The following is a 17609-nucleotide window of genomic DNA, read 5'->3' as shown; positions in this document are numbered from 1 at the left end:
GGTTGATGACTCCTTTCCTAGTTTCTTTACTAGCTATTCTGATGTGTGTGCAAAGAAAATATAGAGCAATTATAACACTATGGACAACTTTTATTTCCCTCTTTCAGTGTCCTTGTTGAGGAAACAAAGTGCTGCTTCTGAATTTCTGTATAGCTCAGAAGGAGGAAAATGTCCAATAAAAATCTCTTTAAAAAGTAGCTGACTATGTTGTTTTATATGTAGGAGCATAAGAGGTTTTTTGAGAGCTTTTTTATTGATTCAGTTGAATCACTGTGTGAAGGAAGCAGATTTAGACAAGACAGTAAAGGAACAAGTTTAGCCCTACAGTAGGAGGATACTGCAATGAATTGTCTGTGTGGTGTTTGAATTTTCTCACTGAACTATCTCACTGAAATTAAACAGGAAAGGGCCTTCTGTTCTTTAACTTGCCTTGCTAGAAGCCCTGATTTGTGAGTGCATGTACCTCTTGTGTAACTTAAGAGAGTTTCAGATGCCTAAATATGAAGCTAGAACCGAAACACTTTGGTCGACTAAGGCTATCAAGTATGAAAAATGTATGAGAAGATGTTGTGCAGAGAAGTGCTGCTGAAGCTGGTTTATATTAGGAAAACTGGAGGACTGATGTGAGTGAAATAGCATGGCAGGGAGATCTTTCTACCTCTGCTTTATCAGCCTTTGTGCAGGGTAAGCATTGCTAGAAGAAGTTGAACTTTTCTGTGTGTTTCTTTCTGAACCTGCTGATTTGGGGAAAAGAGAATAAGGCCCATGTGCATGGGAAAAACACAGCCCCTCTTTGGCAGTACTTTTCTCAGTAGCAATGGCTGTCCTGTGTGTGCTGTAGGAATAAGAAGAGCTTGAGAGGAAATAGATGCCTGTCCATAGAGATGAGTAATGGCTAAATTCTAGGTTTGCAGTTTATTTGGTGGTCTCAAAAATTCCTGTTTGGTTGCTTAAGTATCTTAAGAGTTGGCAAAAGGGCTTCATTTTTTCACACATGCATATATAAACAACAATTTTTAATGGCTCAGTGAATGGCAGGTCCCCTCGGATTAACAAAGATGCAATAAGCACAAGAATTCTACTTGCCTGGAAAAAAGGTGTTTGAGGTGGAAATTCAATCATCAAGGAATTCTTTCAAGAAAATTTCAGAGGCAAAGTCTCATCTTTCTGGGTTATAAGGAGCAAGATCAGATTCCTCTTTGTTTCTTCTAGCTCCAGGAATTTTCTTGGTAATACTCGAAGCAGGAGAATGAATCCCTGATTAAGACAGTCTCCAGGCAGATAAGAGAACAAAAATACTTCCTAATCTCTGATCTTTGAGTGCCTTTATGATGCCTCTCAGTGCATCTGAAAGAAGTGCACTGTCATGTCTGAGATTTTCAGTATGTGATATATCTCACAAGGGGCTCTTACAGGCCTTTGAAGTAGCTGGAGGAGGGGAATTGGATTGGTTTCACATGTTCATGCCAAATCTTGTGGTAAGTAGAACTTGAGGTTATGAGATATTGCAGTATACATATTATGGAACACTGTAAATAATTGTCTGAACAATTTTTTTTTGCCTGTGGCTTTTCAACTTAGAATGAAATTTCCTTCTGTTCCCTGACAAGTTCTGCTGACCACCTCTTTTTCTCATGCACCTTCCCTAATCTTCAGTGATCTTTTTCTCCTGGAGGAGCAGCTCTGTGTGTTGCACCTCTAAATGACTGTGAGACTCTTCCCTGCTTGCCAAAATAGTTTAAAATTCACCTGTGGGTGAACAAGCACAGACAAATAAAATGCCTTGTTACTTTGTGTCATTTTTGTAGGAGAGTAAACTTTGAAATAAAAAAAGAAGCCCAAAATACATGTTGGAAAATAAAACTCCAAGAAATTTGGAAGTGCATGAATGTAAATTATTCAGATGGTTGCCATAATCTGATCTGAACTGGCCCCTTTTCTTGCTATTGCACATGGTGGAAGGAAGTACATACAGGTTTGTGCACTTCAGTTGGTTATCTGTGTAACAACAAGGTACATTCAGTCTTCTCTCAGAGGCTTCAAATTATATTTCAAATATCATAGCACACACGTACCTTCTGTGAATACATAGATGTACAAAGATAGTGTGTTTCACAATGATGAATGAGCTAGGTCATGACCTAGGATGCTGCTAGCTGAGTACCCAGCCTTGTCTGTACTCTGGTGAGTCTAGAAATAGGTCTTCTGCATGGAAAATTTCACCTCCACTGTAACTAGAGCAGATCTAAGCACCTGAAAACAAGAGCATAGAATTGGGTTGGAAGGGATCTTCAAGATCATCTTGTTGCAACCTTCCTGCAGGTCATAGAAACACCTGTCATTAGACCAGGTTGCTCTGAGCTCTATTCAGACTGGCCTTGAACTCTCACAGGGTTAGGGCATCCACAGCCTCTTTGGGCAACCTGTTCCAGTGCCTCACCACCCTCACAGTAGTGAATTTTTTCCTGATATCTAATCTGATAAACTCTCTTTCACTTTGAAGCCATTCCCTCTTGTTCTGTTACTACAACTCTTATAAAATGTTCCTTTCCATGGTTTTTGTAGGCTCCCTTCAGGTACTGGAAGGCTGCAATTAGGTCACCCCAAAGCCTTCTCCTCCAGGCTGAACAACCACAATTGTCTCAGCCTTTCCTTGTAGGAGAAGTGCTCTAGCCATCTAACCATCTTGGTGGCCCTCTCTGGACTCAGTCCAACAGGTTGGTGTCCTTCCTGTGCTGGGTTCACATCCCAGAGCTGGTTGTAGCTCTGCAGGTGGGGTGTCACAGAGCAGAGGGACAGAATCACTTCCCTCTCCTTGCTGGCCACGCTGTTTTGGATGCAGCCCAGGACAAGTTGGCTTTCTGTGCTGCAAGTGCACATTGCCAGGTCACGTCTGGTACCTCATCCACCAGCACCTCCAGGTTTTTCTCAGCAGGGCCCTCCTCAGTCCCTTCATCCCCCAACCTGTATTGATAATGAGGGGTTGCCCCAAGCCAGGGGTAGCACCTTGCACTTAAAGCTCATGAGATTCCCAAGGGCCCACTTGTCTTAAAAAAACAGTGTCAAACTTGCCTGTCATTGTGGCTGCCCATTCTCCCATCTGGCCATAGAAGTACTGGTCCATGGATTCCTGCAGAGGCTGGAACTGGAAACTGCAGTGAAACACTGAGCTGGAAACAGCTTGTTATCTCCAAAGGTGTAGGTCAGTTAAAAACTGGTTATAGTTAGCATGAGTAAACTTCAAAGAAGATCTCTCCTGCACCCCCACCAGTATTAGACAAATAATTTTGTTAGTGGTGAGAATGGGGTAAGGTTTTCTAAAGTGTCACTTGGGAAAAAAATGTAGTGCTTTTGTATAGGAGTCTATTCTTTAAACAAAACTTGCAGTTCATTAGTTCGAAGAGTACTCTGTAGATAAAAGACATGTTTTCAAATGCCAGCAGGCTTTAATCAAGCTTATAACTTTAGGTTGTGTTTAGGGTCAGCTGATTCATGGACAGAAAAACACTGTGATATTTTGCACACAAACCAGTTGAGAACGAAGCCCAGAGCTGAGCATCAGAGTATTGGTACGCTCTGAGTGATGCTGTAGTTGAACAAATATTTTTTCAGAATGCAGTTGGTTTCAGCATCTCTGCTTCATGCTGTTCCTCAAGTTTTAGTGCTGCAGTTCTTCCTGCAGCTGTTTGATCATTTGAACTAAAAATGGCTTGGAAGGGTGGCACGGAAAAAAAAGGGTGTTTTTTTTAAAGCTGAGCCTGTTTTCCAGTGTGGTTTACTGCCTAAATCAACAAGTAGTTAACTCTGTCTATCAGGACGGGATAAAAAGAGGCACTGAGTTTATTTAAGCCCACAAAACCGACAGACTGCCTGCAGTGAGATGTGTGTGGGCTGGTGTTGCAGGTCTCAAGGCAGGGGTTTCCTTCTGCTGTGCTGCTTTAGATCTGTTTGTACCACTCATAAATTGTGGAAATACTGAAGCAGAAGAGCAGTTCAGCTTCACCTGCCATTTCAGCTTACTCTGACATCCAGGTTTCCTTGACTTCTTGGAAGGCAGGAAGGTCCTGGTTTTGAAATTATATTGTGCCTTGTAGCAAAACCACTGGAGTGCTTATGCTGGAGTGCTTATGAAGTGCAGACTTCTTGCATGTTTTTGAATAGCTTGTTGTAATGAACTTCTTGGACTGTGTGCAGTTTGTATGTTTTTGTTTTAATGAGGTATTTGCCTCGCAGCTCAGGAGTTGTGTCTGTAGCTGTTGACTGCTCAAGCTGTGGGACTCTGGGTTTCATGAGGATTTTGCTCCAGAAACCATGCAGAAGCCAGGATCTTGGCCACTCCACTTTTTTTTCTTGCCCAGCTTGCAGCTCTGATCTCTGGTTTGCTGGTTGACCATGAGCAGTGGACAGCGAGGAGGCACAAACTCCTGAAATCCCTCTGCTGCATGGAGGGAGATGTGCCCGTGGACAGAATTGCACTCAATTACTTCATAATGCCCAGGCAAATACCCTTTGAATGAAATGTATTTTAAGCAAAGCTAGAAAGCAAAATAGCTTTCTAGAAACCAGAATGCAGAGCACTAATCCAACTGCAGGAGACTGTTGTATTTGGGGAAGACTTGTCATCACATTTTGTGTGCTGAAGTATGCTGTCACCCAGACGCCAGCCAGCTTTTCTCCAGCCTCATCTGACCATAGAACAGGAGCCAAACTTCAGAGTGGGACTGCAAATGTATTCTATGAATAAGTTGTTCAGGATTGCTCTCTCTTTATTTAATAAAATCAAGGACTGTTCACATGTACTATGAAATAGCTCAGATGGAGGTAGCCCAAAATGCTGTAGTAAAGAAGTAACACTTTCTTTGAGTGCTTCAATATTAATGGGATAGCAGTTAGAATAAGCAGAATGAGCATTAGTCATGCATTCAGTGTCTTGTGTAGTCACCTCTAGAGTACCACTGAAGTCCAATCACAGCACTCTGCCTGCTTCAGGGAGGGCTTTGGACTTTTAAGATTCCTTCATCCTTACTGTTAAACTAAAACATGGAAACCATTCACTAAGAGTTTGAAAACCTAGTTTCATGGGTTTGTCACACAAATTCTAGCTGACTAGTCTAACCCTGACATATTTATAAATATATATGGTCACATGATGCAGATAAAACAACATGTATGACTATAGTTTAATATTGTGACTGCTCTCCTATTCTGTGCGGCAGTGAAGTCCTAGAAATATAGATGATTCCTAAAATCCGCCTAAAAACTGTCTTGATGTAGTGCATATGGACAAGACAGAACTACTAATTAAGTTGAGCAAGATTTTTGTTGTAGAAACTGCTCTGGCTCAAGAATTATACTAAAACAGGCTAGTTTTACCTATTGCTGGGAGAGTTGCTGTTGGTTTGTTGTGGTTCTTTTAATGGCAGTAGAGTTGAAAAAGTGACATTTGTGCCTCTTCAGTTTGCTGCTTTTATTACTTCAACCTTTATTAGAGACTGTAGAGACACATCTTTTTTTTTTTTTTTTTTTTTGTTCCACTGACTGTTCTTGAGCAAATACTCTGGGTTATTAATTTTTAATTCTCTTCCATTTCATTTTACTTCTTGCAGTTCTTGTGTGGTTGGTTGGTGAAAATAAGCCTACGCTGCAGGAATGCAAGAGGAGCAACAGCCTGAGGTAGGGTTTGGAGATGAAGTTTGTATCTCAGTACTACTGCAGGGAAGGTCAAGACTGAATCAACCAGGTTCTTCCACTCATTTTTGGACGAGTTCTGCAAAGTCTTAGGACTGAGAATGCTAGTGTGAGACGCCTTTTAAAACAGGGATGGAGAACTGGGTACTATTTTTCTTGATACATTTAGGTTCTTTTCATGTTCTCTTTCCCTCCAGTTGCAAAAGCTAAAATGGGTCTTTTCTATAATTCTACTTGCAAGTGAGGAATTGCATAAAATAGCCTAACCTATGAGATTAAACCTTTAGGAGGAAAAAGGTTTTTTGAGTAAATTACAGAAATTGATTATATATTAATAATCTCATTGTACATGGCTGAAGTTCCTTGCCAAATTAAACGGAGATGCTCTTTCCATCTTTTCTGTTCTTTTTCTTCTCCTTTCATATCCATGTATCTCAAAACCTTTTTTGGGTATAATAGGTAAAGCTCGGGAAATTTTTCTCTTATGACGCATGACAATGTCAGTTATTTTGTCCTATTAATAAAAAAAAGAACAACAGATTCCTAATGTGGTGGCTTAGCGCTGTGCTCATGGCAGTGTTGTGATGACAAAGCCAGCAAAAGTGACAGGATTAATTCCATATGTTACCAATGGATAAATTTTTCCAAAATATTGTTGTGACTAGACTTAAAGTATGCAAGCAGTAGAGTCAAGCCATATGTTGTGATCAAAAGCTGAGCTGGTGTTAAATTAGATTTGTGAATGTAATTGCAATTTGCAGTGTAATTGCAGTTTGCAGTTGTCAATGAACAGACTTTTTTGCTTTATAGTGGAAGGATGATGTGTTGCTGTATTTTAAACTTTGCACTGTAAAGCTGTAGTACTTTTTGAGCTTACTCCATGAAATGTATCATAAATTTTTCCTTGCCTTCAGTGGGGCCATGATAAGATACTCAGGATTTATTTTCTCAAAATTCCTGTTTGGCATAATGGCATACAAGAAGAAAATAATTTTTCTTGTAGAAAGCACTTAACAATTGGATGTGCTTTGTACAGCCTTGCTTTAAACCTTACCAGGTTACGTACAAAGTAAATGAACCAGTCATTTTAGCTAAAAAGCTGACATTCATCAGGAGAAGTTGGGTGCCTGCTTGCTGACTCATTAATATTGTCTTTCCTTTGGAAAGTGCTTAAATAATGATGAGTTCTCATCCTGTCTCCAACTTTTTGGCTTAGTGTTGTTCAGAAATTCCAAATTCTTCCAATAATCATCCTGATGATAATTTGAATTTAGGTAGTTGCCTAAAGGTAGTTTATAATTTAGCTTTTCCTTACTCCTGAGTCTTTTCTCCACTAATTCTGCCACTCTGGCTTGAATGACATTGGCTGAATGACTGGAATTGTTTGTATTCCATGCACAGGTTTTGAAACTTACCAGCTAATTAAAAATAGGAAAGGTTTTTATTAGGCAAAGATCTGTATCATATACTTCTAGGGATCATATCTAAGAGTCAGTCTTTGGGAATCTTTTCAATTGCCTTCTGTTCCTTTGGAGAGCAAAACTCTGCAGATGCCTTTTATCTTTTTGACTTTGATTTCTGATATATATAAAGTCATCATGCACATGAACTTTCTAAGATTTGATGTGCATATTGTGTAATTGCCTTATTCCAATAAATACTTGGCCTGACCCTTCTAGAATGGATGTGTTCAGTCTTGTGAGTACTGATTAACTTTGTCAGACTCCCGACAGACTAATGCTGACTGTTAGTTGAGTCAAATGGTATAAAATAATCAGTGCACATTTTAGTTTTCAACATAGAAAGTCCTGTAGTAGCATTAGAGATAAGTTTGTTCTTTTTATCTGGAATCCCGTTTATTTTAAAACCCCATGTCAGGTATAAATACTATCTCTTAAAATAGGCATGAAGTAGTTATTTTTAATATGTTCTTTCTCATACTCGGCTAGGAAAAAACAGTTGTAAAACTACAGATGTTTTGAACTGTGGCACTTCTTAAATTATTTACTTGCTTGAATATTATCAGTAGGTTCAAATTGAGTAAACTCACAAAGAGAAAGATATATTAAAACATTTCATTATAATTCCCAGCCTCCTTTTGAATTTGTTTCACACAGGCTGCTGCAGATCCAATGTCGTCCTCTGATGCACCAGAAGATGGCCCAAAGGAAACGTCAAGTGTATCGCAGAATATCTGTATGTTTCTGGTTTGACTGGGGAGGGTGTATCATACTAGAAGGGTATTAAACTACATATGCTTGCCTTTTCCTTACCTAAAAAGGACAGGGCTGTTAGCAAAAAAGGGAGATGCTGATGAAGTTGTAGCTGATTTAGTCAGTTCTTGGTTTATTTCAAGGCCCAGTTGCATAAATCAGATTTAGAAAGAACAATGACATATTGATTGTCATTTTGCTGATCCCATACTTTCAAAAGTAAATATTTTTAGATTTAACAGATACACTCAGCTATTGTTTTAAGCTCAGTTACTGCTTTCTAAGCCAGTGATGCATAAGTATGTGTTTGCTTTGACAGTCTGGCATCTAGTGATTTGATGTTGATCAGTTGTCCCAAGTGGAATGCTTTGCCCATGCTAGCATGATAATGTTTTGGCAAGCCTGTATGATGTGGCAATAGAAGTACTCCAACCAAAACTGTCTTCACAAGTATCTTTTCTTACCTATTATTGGTGAGATCACATGATGACAGGCATTTCACAAGAAGAATAAACAAAGGCTTCTCAGACTTTGCTTTATGTATATTGATACATTGTTGTGATATTAACGTATACAGTGCTCATTTATAACAATAGGAACATTCAGATTGTGCTTTCTGGCAAATAATAGGCTCTGAACCACCTTAGGGCAAATTGTGTAACAGCAACACTGCTGAATAATTCCTGGGGATCTCAGCTTTCATGTGAGCAAACAGAGCCTTGACTGAAGCTGTGGAAGGTGTATGCAGACCTAAAGAAGCAGATTAATTTTTTATGTTGCTTTTTTCTCCAGATATAGAAGTTGGTTCAATAAAAACCATAGCTGCTCCTGAGTTTTCCTTAATTGTACCATTATTGCATTTTTTCTTCACATGAAGCATTATTCAGTCCAGTACTGACTATATGTGTGAGATGAAAGCTTGAAAAATAAATAGAAATTGCACCCCTTAAGGGTTACCAAATATGTAGAAACCACTTTCAGTTGGGGGAATCTGAACCATAAATGGCTTTAGGCTAGGAAAGTATTTAAGACAGGTGTTACACACACTTCCTCATGTATTATATTCTCCATTAGGCATCCACTTTTGACCATAGTGGGAGGCAGGATATTTGCTTAGGGGGGTTTTTGTTGACCTGCTATGGCTGCTTGTACAATTATGTGACTGAGAGTGCTACAAATTTACCTCTTCTTCCTTTTTCAGTCCTTTTTCTTACCTTTTCCTTAGCATCACCATCTGCTTTGGCCACAACATTGTTGTAGCTCAGACAGCACTGATTAACATACCATGCTCTTGGGTATTGACCATGAAGTAGTAGGTTGCTAAGAAAGATGTTGAAGGGTTGCTTTTGGTTTATGGGTTTGGGTTTCTTCTTTTGTTTGTTTGGTTTTCTTTTAATTTGATGGGGTTTTTGTTTGGTTGGTTTTGGTTTGGGATTGTTTTCTTTTTTTACATAAAGTCTTACAAGATTAGTATTTGTGGGACGGAACTGGGGCCAGAGCCACCCAGTTAAACTAGATTCATAAAATGAATGTGTGGTAGGAGGCTGTAATTTATCTGCGTCTTCGACATCCTGCCTACAAACTGTTCACTAATCTTTTTTTTTTTCCCCTGGGCTTATGATCCTATTCCAGGCTTCTGGAGACCACTTGAGACCTCTGCTAACTTGTGCAGCAGCTTACCAGAGAAAGAGAGTTGGTTGGAAACAAAACTCTGCTTTCCTGCTTGATATTTTTTTTTTCCTAAAATGCGTTACAGCTTAAAAATGACTTATTCAAAGTGACTTTAATTTCCAATTGATGTAGAGTTAAAGCTTCTCTGTCTCAGTGAGGCTATCTGGCACTTAATGGAGCTGATAGATCCTCCTGTATTCAATACAGCACGCATGTCAACGCAGAGGGGCTAAACTCACCTTGTACCATTTTGATCTTAAATAGCTGTTGAATCTAGGGAAGAATTATTGGATTCCTAACCTAAATACCTCTTGAGATTTAATTTTCCTTTCTGTACTGATCCCTGGTGTGTTAATCACAGAATAGACTAAGGCTGGTACTGTAGGTATCCTATATGTGCCGATATGTGCAGGTGACTTTGCCATCATATTCACACCAGTGTCCATGTATTGCTATTGTTTGTATAGATAAGAATCCCAAAATGGAACACTTTGGGTTTAGAATTTTAAAAATGCTTTTTTTTTTTTTTTTCTTTTTTTTTTCTCTAATTTAGTGTATACCTTTCCTAAGTATTCTTTGCTTCTCTGTCCACCTCACCTGCCACACAGCTTCTCTCTTTTCCTTACTGAACTGCGTGGACAACCTGTCCCAGTGTCCACAGGGTAGGAAACCTGGACTGAGACCCATGCTTGGAGGCAGCCTCTCCAGTGATGGCACTCTCAATGATGTAGCTTCAGAATTGAATGTAAGATTACAGTGGTAAATCAATGGCCTTTTAGCTCTGCTCTGCTGTTTAGTGGCGCCATTTTTATTTTCTGTCTTACTTACCTGCACTTTATATCATGTGTGCTTTTTTTTCTATTTTTCTTTACATTTATAGCTGATGCAGATGCGTTTAAAATTCTCCTGGAGATGAAGCTGAAGAAGAGGCAGAAAAGACCTGCTTTACCAAGCACTGTGACTGAGCTTGACACTGAGGATGGTTCTAAAGTATATGTGGTTGGAACAGCCCACTTCAGTGACAGCAGCAAAAAGGATGTAGTAAAGGTAAATACACAGTGTGAGCTCTTCCGCAGCATATTTATAATGTTTCAGTTTAGCATTAGATAAAATGAAGTTCAGTTCCCTGACTTGGTTCTGTGCTGTAACCTTCAGGCTCTGTTTTTTCTAGGTGGCTGTTAGAAAGCTAACAACACTAGAGGCAGACATGTTACAGTAGTAATTTTTTATGCAATACATTGCTCTTGCAGGTCAAATATTTTTATTTGCCCTTCAGTAAAAAGGCAGATACAACACCAGTGTTGAAAGTAGAAATCTCACTAGTGAAGCTTACATTGCCTGGATAGTATTTGGCTGTAAAACCATGCCACACAAAACTTGGATTTCATTCTCAAGCTCCAAATACATCTCAAATCCTAGTGCAAGTAGGAACTATTTCATACTGTACTTCCTGCAAGCTCTGCAGTTTAGAGTGGCTTTATTCAGGAGACAGAGGGGGAGGAATCTTGTGAGAACCAGGGTTGACAATTCTAGCATAAAGTGTATTTTAACTGAGGTTGCGAAATACCACAGAGTACAGTCAAATTAATTTTGTGAATGTGAAAAGGTTTAAATGAAGTGTTTCTTCTCTGCTCCCCTTCCCAGCACAATATGTCCCAAAGCACCCAGTAACTAAGACATTTTTGCTGTCACTTTCCTTAATATTTTTGGAGAACTCTGATTTACTATTCTACCAGCTTTTTAATTGAAAATTATTATTGGAATGTGCTTTTAAAGTCCCTTTTCTTTTTAAGGTGTTGATATTGGCTGCATTTCTGTTTCTCTTTCTAAAGCAGTGTAAATAAATTAATCTTTTTCAGACAATACAAGAAGTGCAGCCTGATGTAGTTGTGGTGGAACTATGTCAGTACAGAGTTTCTATGTTAAAGATGGATGAAAAGACATTACTAAAAGAAGCCAAAGAAATAAATCTGGAGAAACTTCAACAAGCTATAAAGCAGGTATGATTCCTATAGTGGGAATTAAAGGTTTATGTTAAGACTAATTTGTCAAATTGCAATCAGAACCATTGTTCCCATCACCTGGGAACCTAATACTGTTGATGTAGGTGAGAGTGCTATTACAGTGGCAAAGCTAGGTTTGGGTGGTTTTTTTTCTGTTTTCAGACAGAGCATTGAGGACTTTGTTTTTACAAAAGGATTGTTTAGGCAGATTGATTACGTGGACAGGAGTCCTCCTGCACTTAACAGCTGCTCCATTTGCAGGAGACAAGTCTAACTTTGTAATTGTAATGCTCTGCTAATATATTTAAATGTTATTATTATTCCTGCAACCTGCATCTGTATCGCAACTATTTAAAGAGCACTTAATTTTGGTGTTTTCTGTTTAGCTGAATTTCTTCTTCATCTCAATGTTGCTCTTTATTCCTACCTATCCACTTCTCTTTTGAGTAGTTTCTAGTTGACAATAGGCCCTGAAGGGGAATTCTGAAAAATTTGGGCTAAAATGTGTGGGATTCTATTCTAATTATAACTACTCCGGCAGTTTGATGTGGATATGTCTGGATGTGTGTGCAACAAAAAAGTCCTGTATTTTTGCAGTTCCACCTAGCTAGCTTGCATTTAAGTAATTTTAAGCTAGGCACAGGGAAACAATGCAAAGTTGACTTAAAAATGACAGGACACTTGATTAGAATAGCAGTACATAGTCAATAGTAGAAAGAGTTTTGGTGTCCAGTTGGACGAAGAAATTCATTGCTATTTTGATTGTGTGGTAACTGTATATTGGAATTGCTTTATTGATGTAATTGGGGAATTTGCAGGACTGCACCCCCATAGGAACATAATCTGCATGCATGCAGAAGCACCTGCAGTGGCTCAGGGCTATGCAGTGTGTGTGCTCACACACAGGGTCTCAGGGCAGGCTTTCTGACTCATAGAGTTAGGCAATAATGCCTCTTTCCTGTTTTCTTTATTTCTGCCCTATCAAAGGAAAAGACACTGCAAAACATTTGCATATTGCATGAATTGCTGCATCTATGTTTATCTTTGGTAAGGTGGATTGTTCTAATGCATGTGGCTAAAATGCATGTTCACAACAGCTGGAACAGCATAGCTGGGGATCTTCTGACCTTGTGTACAGGCACAGAAACTTTTTTTTTTTCTTTTTATCAGAGCTAAATGCAACAATTTTTGTTGTGTTAAGAGGAAAAGGACAATGAAAACAAAATATCAGACTTTTTTTTTTTTCTCTGTAATGTAAATTCATCTTGTCAGCTTTGCAGTTACCACTTCCTACTAGGGCTCAAAGTGATCTTGTGTGCAGACAGTAGAAAAACACATACTCTCTTGGCTCCAAAGCCAGAGAATACTCCAAGGATCCTTCCTATTCTTACAGCTCAGTATTAGTCTCCTTTACTTTATTTGCAGAAATAATAAAATTTGAACATTGGTCTTTTAAAGAACATATATCTATGGTCTCAACCAAAAAATCCCCCAGCCTTTCCCCTTTGAATCACTAACAGCATTGATTGTATAGGGAAAACCAGGAAGAACAATCCAACTGTCTCATGCCAGATTATACTGTCTTTGTTTTTCTCTGATAAAAATCCAACCAGTTGGTAAGTTGCCCAGTTATGCCTTAGTTGCCTTCTCTCATTGAAATGAGACAGGCTCAAAAGCTATACTAAAAGAAAAAGCTGCTTTCAGCTTTCATCCTTGAGTTTGAAAATGAGGAAAAAAAGCCCAAATGGTGTCATTTTATAATCACTACATAAATATTGATTTCATTATTCTTAATTGAAGCTGGAAACTGAGAAGAATGTTAACATGAAATGTACATATTTGCAATGGGTCACTGGCATCCACAGCTTATCAAGTAATTGCTTCAGGTTAAAACCAGACTTCCTTTAGCTCCTCCTTGAATTTCAAAACCCTTACAGTTGTTTGCAGAGAGGTACCTGTTTGCTTTCCATTAAGCAAGGCAACATGGTGCAGACTGGTATCTGGCTCAAATATGGGTAACTTGGAGATGTGCAGTAACAGTTGGCTTAAATCAAACTGGTAAGACAGGTTTTCTCTTATCTTCTCCCTGGTTTCCTGGTTCTGTTATCCCTTCTGTGTCCATACCATGGCCCTGTTATAGGGCTTGGTTTTTTGCTGCATCATCTCCTGGTGGCTGTAAGATTGCTACTCTGGACACAAAAGGGCAGTTGAGAAACCTTGCTCTGGGGACAGAAAAGAAAGTGAGCTAGTGACAGTAAAATCAAAGCTTAATCTCTTTTTGTCTGAAGTTACCTGTGGAGGATTATGTTGTAATGTTGGTTCTGGCTGGTGAAAAAAGCTCACCTTTTGCACTGTGTAATACAGCCTCCATGTTTAGGTAAACCATAGGGACAGTCCTCTTAAATAAAATGGATATAACATGAATGGATAGAGGATAGGTACATCCATATGGACATGAGCAGGCTGCTGTTCACTTGCTACCTTGACTTGTGTTTTGAAGGCTAACCTCCGGTGGTATTGCAGCAGTAAGGAAACCAGTTCCAGGCTCCAGGTGTCAAGGCTGTGCTGCCTTCCTTCATGAGAATGAGGGTTTTTAAAAGAATTGTGAATGAAAGTTCACATGGCTTGTTTCTGCACTTGGTGCTGATCAGTGACTTGATACACAGTCAAAGAGTAGCTTCAAGGCCCCCTGCAGATTAAAAGCACAGACAATTTGGAAACACTTCAAAGATGTATCCCTCTGTTAGGCAACAGGACGAATCTTCCTGTCACAGTGTAAAAATACAACTTCAGGTGTATCAGTCCTGGAGGAGAGATCAGCCAGCAAATAACCTCAGGCTGCATTATCCTAGGTTTTTTTTTGTTTTGTTTTTGTCTTTTTTTTGGAGGGAGTGGAGGGGTGAGTCTCTTTTCTGAACTTCTGGAAACTTTTGTTGCCCAGGCACTTTAACTGGATCTCAGGGATGCTGTGAAATCACTTTTTCTCCTCTCTCTTCCTTGGCTCTCCCCAGAAGCCCAGCACTTGACTTTCTTCCATGCTTGCTAGTTTGTAGTATGATAAAGCAGGTAATAAATTCGCTTTGAAAATAACCCTTCTTCTTTGCCAGTTCTGGTCCTCAGTGGCTCTTGATTCCATTTAATGGCACAAACCCACCCACAGCCTTTGGAGAGGTCACACACACAAGCTTTGGATCTGGCACAGGGTGGGTCATTTGAGCAAGGAATGGAGACCTGGAGCTTTCTCTGGTAACTTCCAGTAGTTACATTAAGTCAGGCTATCCTATGTAGCCTCATCTTCAGTTGCACATAGCTGATGATATAGTAGGAAATTAGCCTTTGTTGAGGGAAGGAGCAGTGCCCCTTTTGGCAGAATTATGGACTGATGGCAAATTGGAGGAGATGTGTAACCAAGATGCAGGTTATGCTATGGGACACGTAATGTTGGTTCATTGAGTTGTAATCATAAAAGTAACTTGTTGGGGATAGCCAGAGTTGGACAGAAGGGATGGATTTGAGATGTTCTCTTAATTCTTTTTGTAAAAGGTCAGGAAAAGAAAACTTTAAGTATACATAGAAGAAATATTTTCTTTCTCAAGACAAGAGTTTTGATTTTAAGTCTAGTTCAAAAAAGTAATAGAGAACCTTCAGTCTTCTTGTAGGACTCACTCATACTCAGGCCTGTGAGGTCTCTTAAGATCTTGTGTGCTGAAATCATACACTACAATGTTAGATTCTCTTTGTTTCTTCATCTAATCAGTCCGCAACCTACTGTTTTTCACGATTGTTGGCATTTCTGGGATTCACTTCAGTATTTCTAGGACATGGCATTCACTGTACATTTAATGTAAATTCTCTTGTGGTGGTCCCTTAATTTTTTTGTATCCATAGGTCAAGAAAAATTAAATGTACAGTATGAACTGTTTATCCATTGAGTTATTCAGACACTTTCTTCAAGCAGGCAGAGTAAATATAGACGGAAATAAATCTGGCTACCCTTCTTTATTTTCTTAACCTGCTGTACATTTTTGTTGAAAGGCAGAATACTTTGGCCACACAGTGAGGTAAACTGATAAAAACTGAAATATGGGCTGTATTGATCAGTGAATTGGCTCCAAAATGTTGTTTCAGTGCTTCATTAAGTTCATTCAGTTTCTTCATTAAAATAATTGTTTTTTTCACTTCTGTTAGCAGTGCTTTCTTTAGCATGTTGACCTGTTTTTTTGGGGTTTTTTAACATGTTTTTTTCTCTCTTCTGCCAGAACGGAGTTATGTCTGGATTGATGCAAATGCTGCTTCTGAAGGTTTCTGCTCACATCACAGAACAGCTGGGAATGGCCCCAGGAGGAGAATTCAGGGAGGCTTTCAAAGAGGTGTGAACTTGAACTGGCTTTTCTGAGATCAGATTACTGGCCTTTTGCTTCCAGAGTTTAACTTAATAAAACTATTTTGTTATTGCCTAGAAAAGAGCACTCTGGCCATAGAGTAAAGCCAATCTGCCAATTGGCGATCTGCTGACGCCAATGAAGTCGTAAAAATTTTTGACTTCAGACTGTACCTTAAGATACAAAGCTTTGTAGATATAAGTTGTGGGAAAGCAATTCCAAAAAGACTTCAAATGATACGGCTTTTTCCTGATTGTATTTCTGAAGACATTTGTTTTCAGTAATAATTTAGTTTCTTTTAAATAATTTTTTCTGAATTGTGGTTATTGATCTTGGTTCCACTGTTGGTGGTGTCAGGATTTCAAGCTGTGATAAACCAGCTCTAAAAGATTAATGAGATCTGACACATTCCATTTGTCTACAAAGACTGGGGAAGTGAAATGCTCCGTTAACTAACTGGTCTGTTAGTCCTATATGGTCTTTTGACAGTCATCTTTTGTACTACTGCCAGCAGTGATACCTGGAACTAAATAGCTGTTTTGTGCAACTCTTATTTTTGGTCTTTACTTCCTTTTTGAAGTAATGTAGTAGTATTTTGTAAATTGTATTTGCTGCAAAGCCAAAATACTTATTTATGTTGAAGTATGATACTACTTGCTCTCTTCTAAGATACCTTGTATAACACGATATGTCCTTTAAGTTTGTCAATAAGAAAGTGCTCTGCTGCAGTATGAAATGTTGACTAGGTATTTGTATCTTCTCTTTCAGGCTAGTAAAGTACCTTTCTGTAAATTCCACCTTGGAGACCGACCCATCCCTGTTACATTTAAGAGAGCAATTGCTGCACTTTCCTTCTGGCAAAAAGTCAAGCTTGCTTGGGGCCTTTGCTTCTTATCTGACCCCATCAGGTATGAATAAGCACCCCATAATTTTTGTATTTGGGGTGGATTATTCAATTCCTCAGTTTGACTTTAGTATAAGGGTGCCCAGCCTGGTGCAATGAAATTTGAAGTGAGTGAGAAGGATGAATATACAAACTATCCTGCAATAATATGTATTTTTGAACTGAAAGCTGTCTTTCAGATCTTGTCAGGTCTTGCTTTAATTATCTTTCAATGCATTACTTCCAGGTGAAGTGTAAGGCTAGTATAGCACTAGTATGCTTTAAAAATTTTTTAAATTATTTTACTGTTTTTATCTTTTCCACCACTGTGTGTGGCTATTGTAAATAAGAGAGAGTAAAGGCCTCAGTACAATAATTTGTATGTTCTTAAGACTTCCACATACAGCCATGAACATGAGATTCCATGGAAAATGAAGTAATAATTCAACATCAAAATTGTCAGTCTGCTGATATTTCTGGGTCTGTTGAAAGCTAGCATTTCTCCTTTAGCTTGTTGTGCTGATGTTTGTAGTGCTGTTTTAATCTTGGAAACTAAAGGAAGCCTGTTGGACATCATTCTTTAGTAGGCAGTGATGCCAAACTAGATAATTTCATTTCTACAAGCTGTGACCCACAGCCAGGGGTGATAACAGAAGGTTTATAGCACCTATGAAAAGAATAAAAGTTCATTACATTTACTCCTGCAATTCTTACTTTGCATTTTCTGCCTGTTTGCTATTCTTCTATTCTGGCAATTGGCTTATAACTT

At 38.9% G+C, this 17609-nt stretch overlaps 1 protein-coding gene across 4 annotated transcripts in view; it reads left to right on the top strand.

Annotated features, from left to right (window-relative positions):
* Positions 1–17609, top strand: part of TRABD (TraB domain containing) — a 31392-nt gene that overhangs the window by 5827 nt on the left and 7956 nt on the right. For 3 of the 4 annotated variants that reach the window (XM_056512145.1, XM_056512152.1, XM_056512158.1), the window contains exons 2-7: positions 5607–5673; positions 7806–7884; positions 10453–10619; positions 11432–11572; positions 15835–15945; positions 16726–16865. In XM_056512145.1, coding sequence (XP_056368120.1) covers positions 5650–5673; positions 7806–7884; positions 10453–10619; positions 11432–11572; positions 15835–15945; positions 16726–16865 — 662 coding nt within the window. In that variant the 5' untranslated portion in view covers positions 5607–5649. Of the gene's footprint in view, positions 1–5606; positions 5674–7805; positions 7885–10167; positions 10318–10452; positions 10620–11431; positions 11573–15834; positions 15946–16725; positions 16866–17609 lie in introns of those variants that run through there. The other variant, XM_056512160.1, reaches the window with a different exon arrangement.

This window comes from Oenanthe melanoleuca, chromosome 1A (genome assembly GCF_029582105.1).
Source record: "Oenanthe melanoleuca isolate GR-GAL-2019-014 chromosome 1A, OMel1.0, whole genome shotgun sequence".
In the NCBI taxonomy this organism is placed as follows: Eukaryota; Metazoa; Chordata; class Aves; order Passeriformes; family Muscicapidae; genus Oenanthe; species Oenanthe melanoleuca.
The sequence above is the reverse complement of the archived record's forward strand: the minus strand, read 5'-3'. Positions and strand labels throughout refer to the sequence as shown.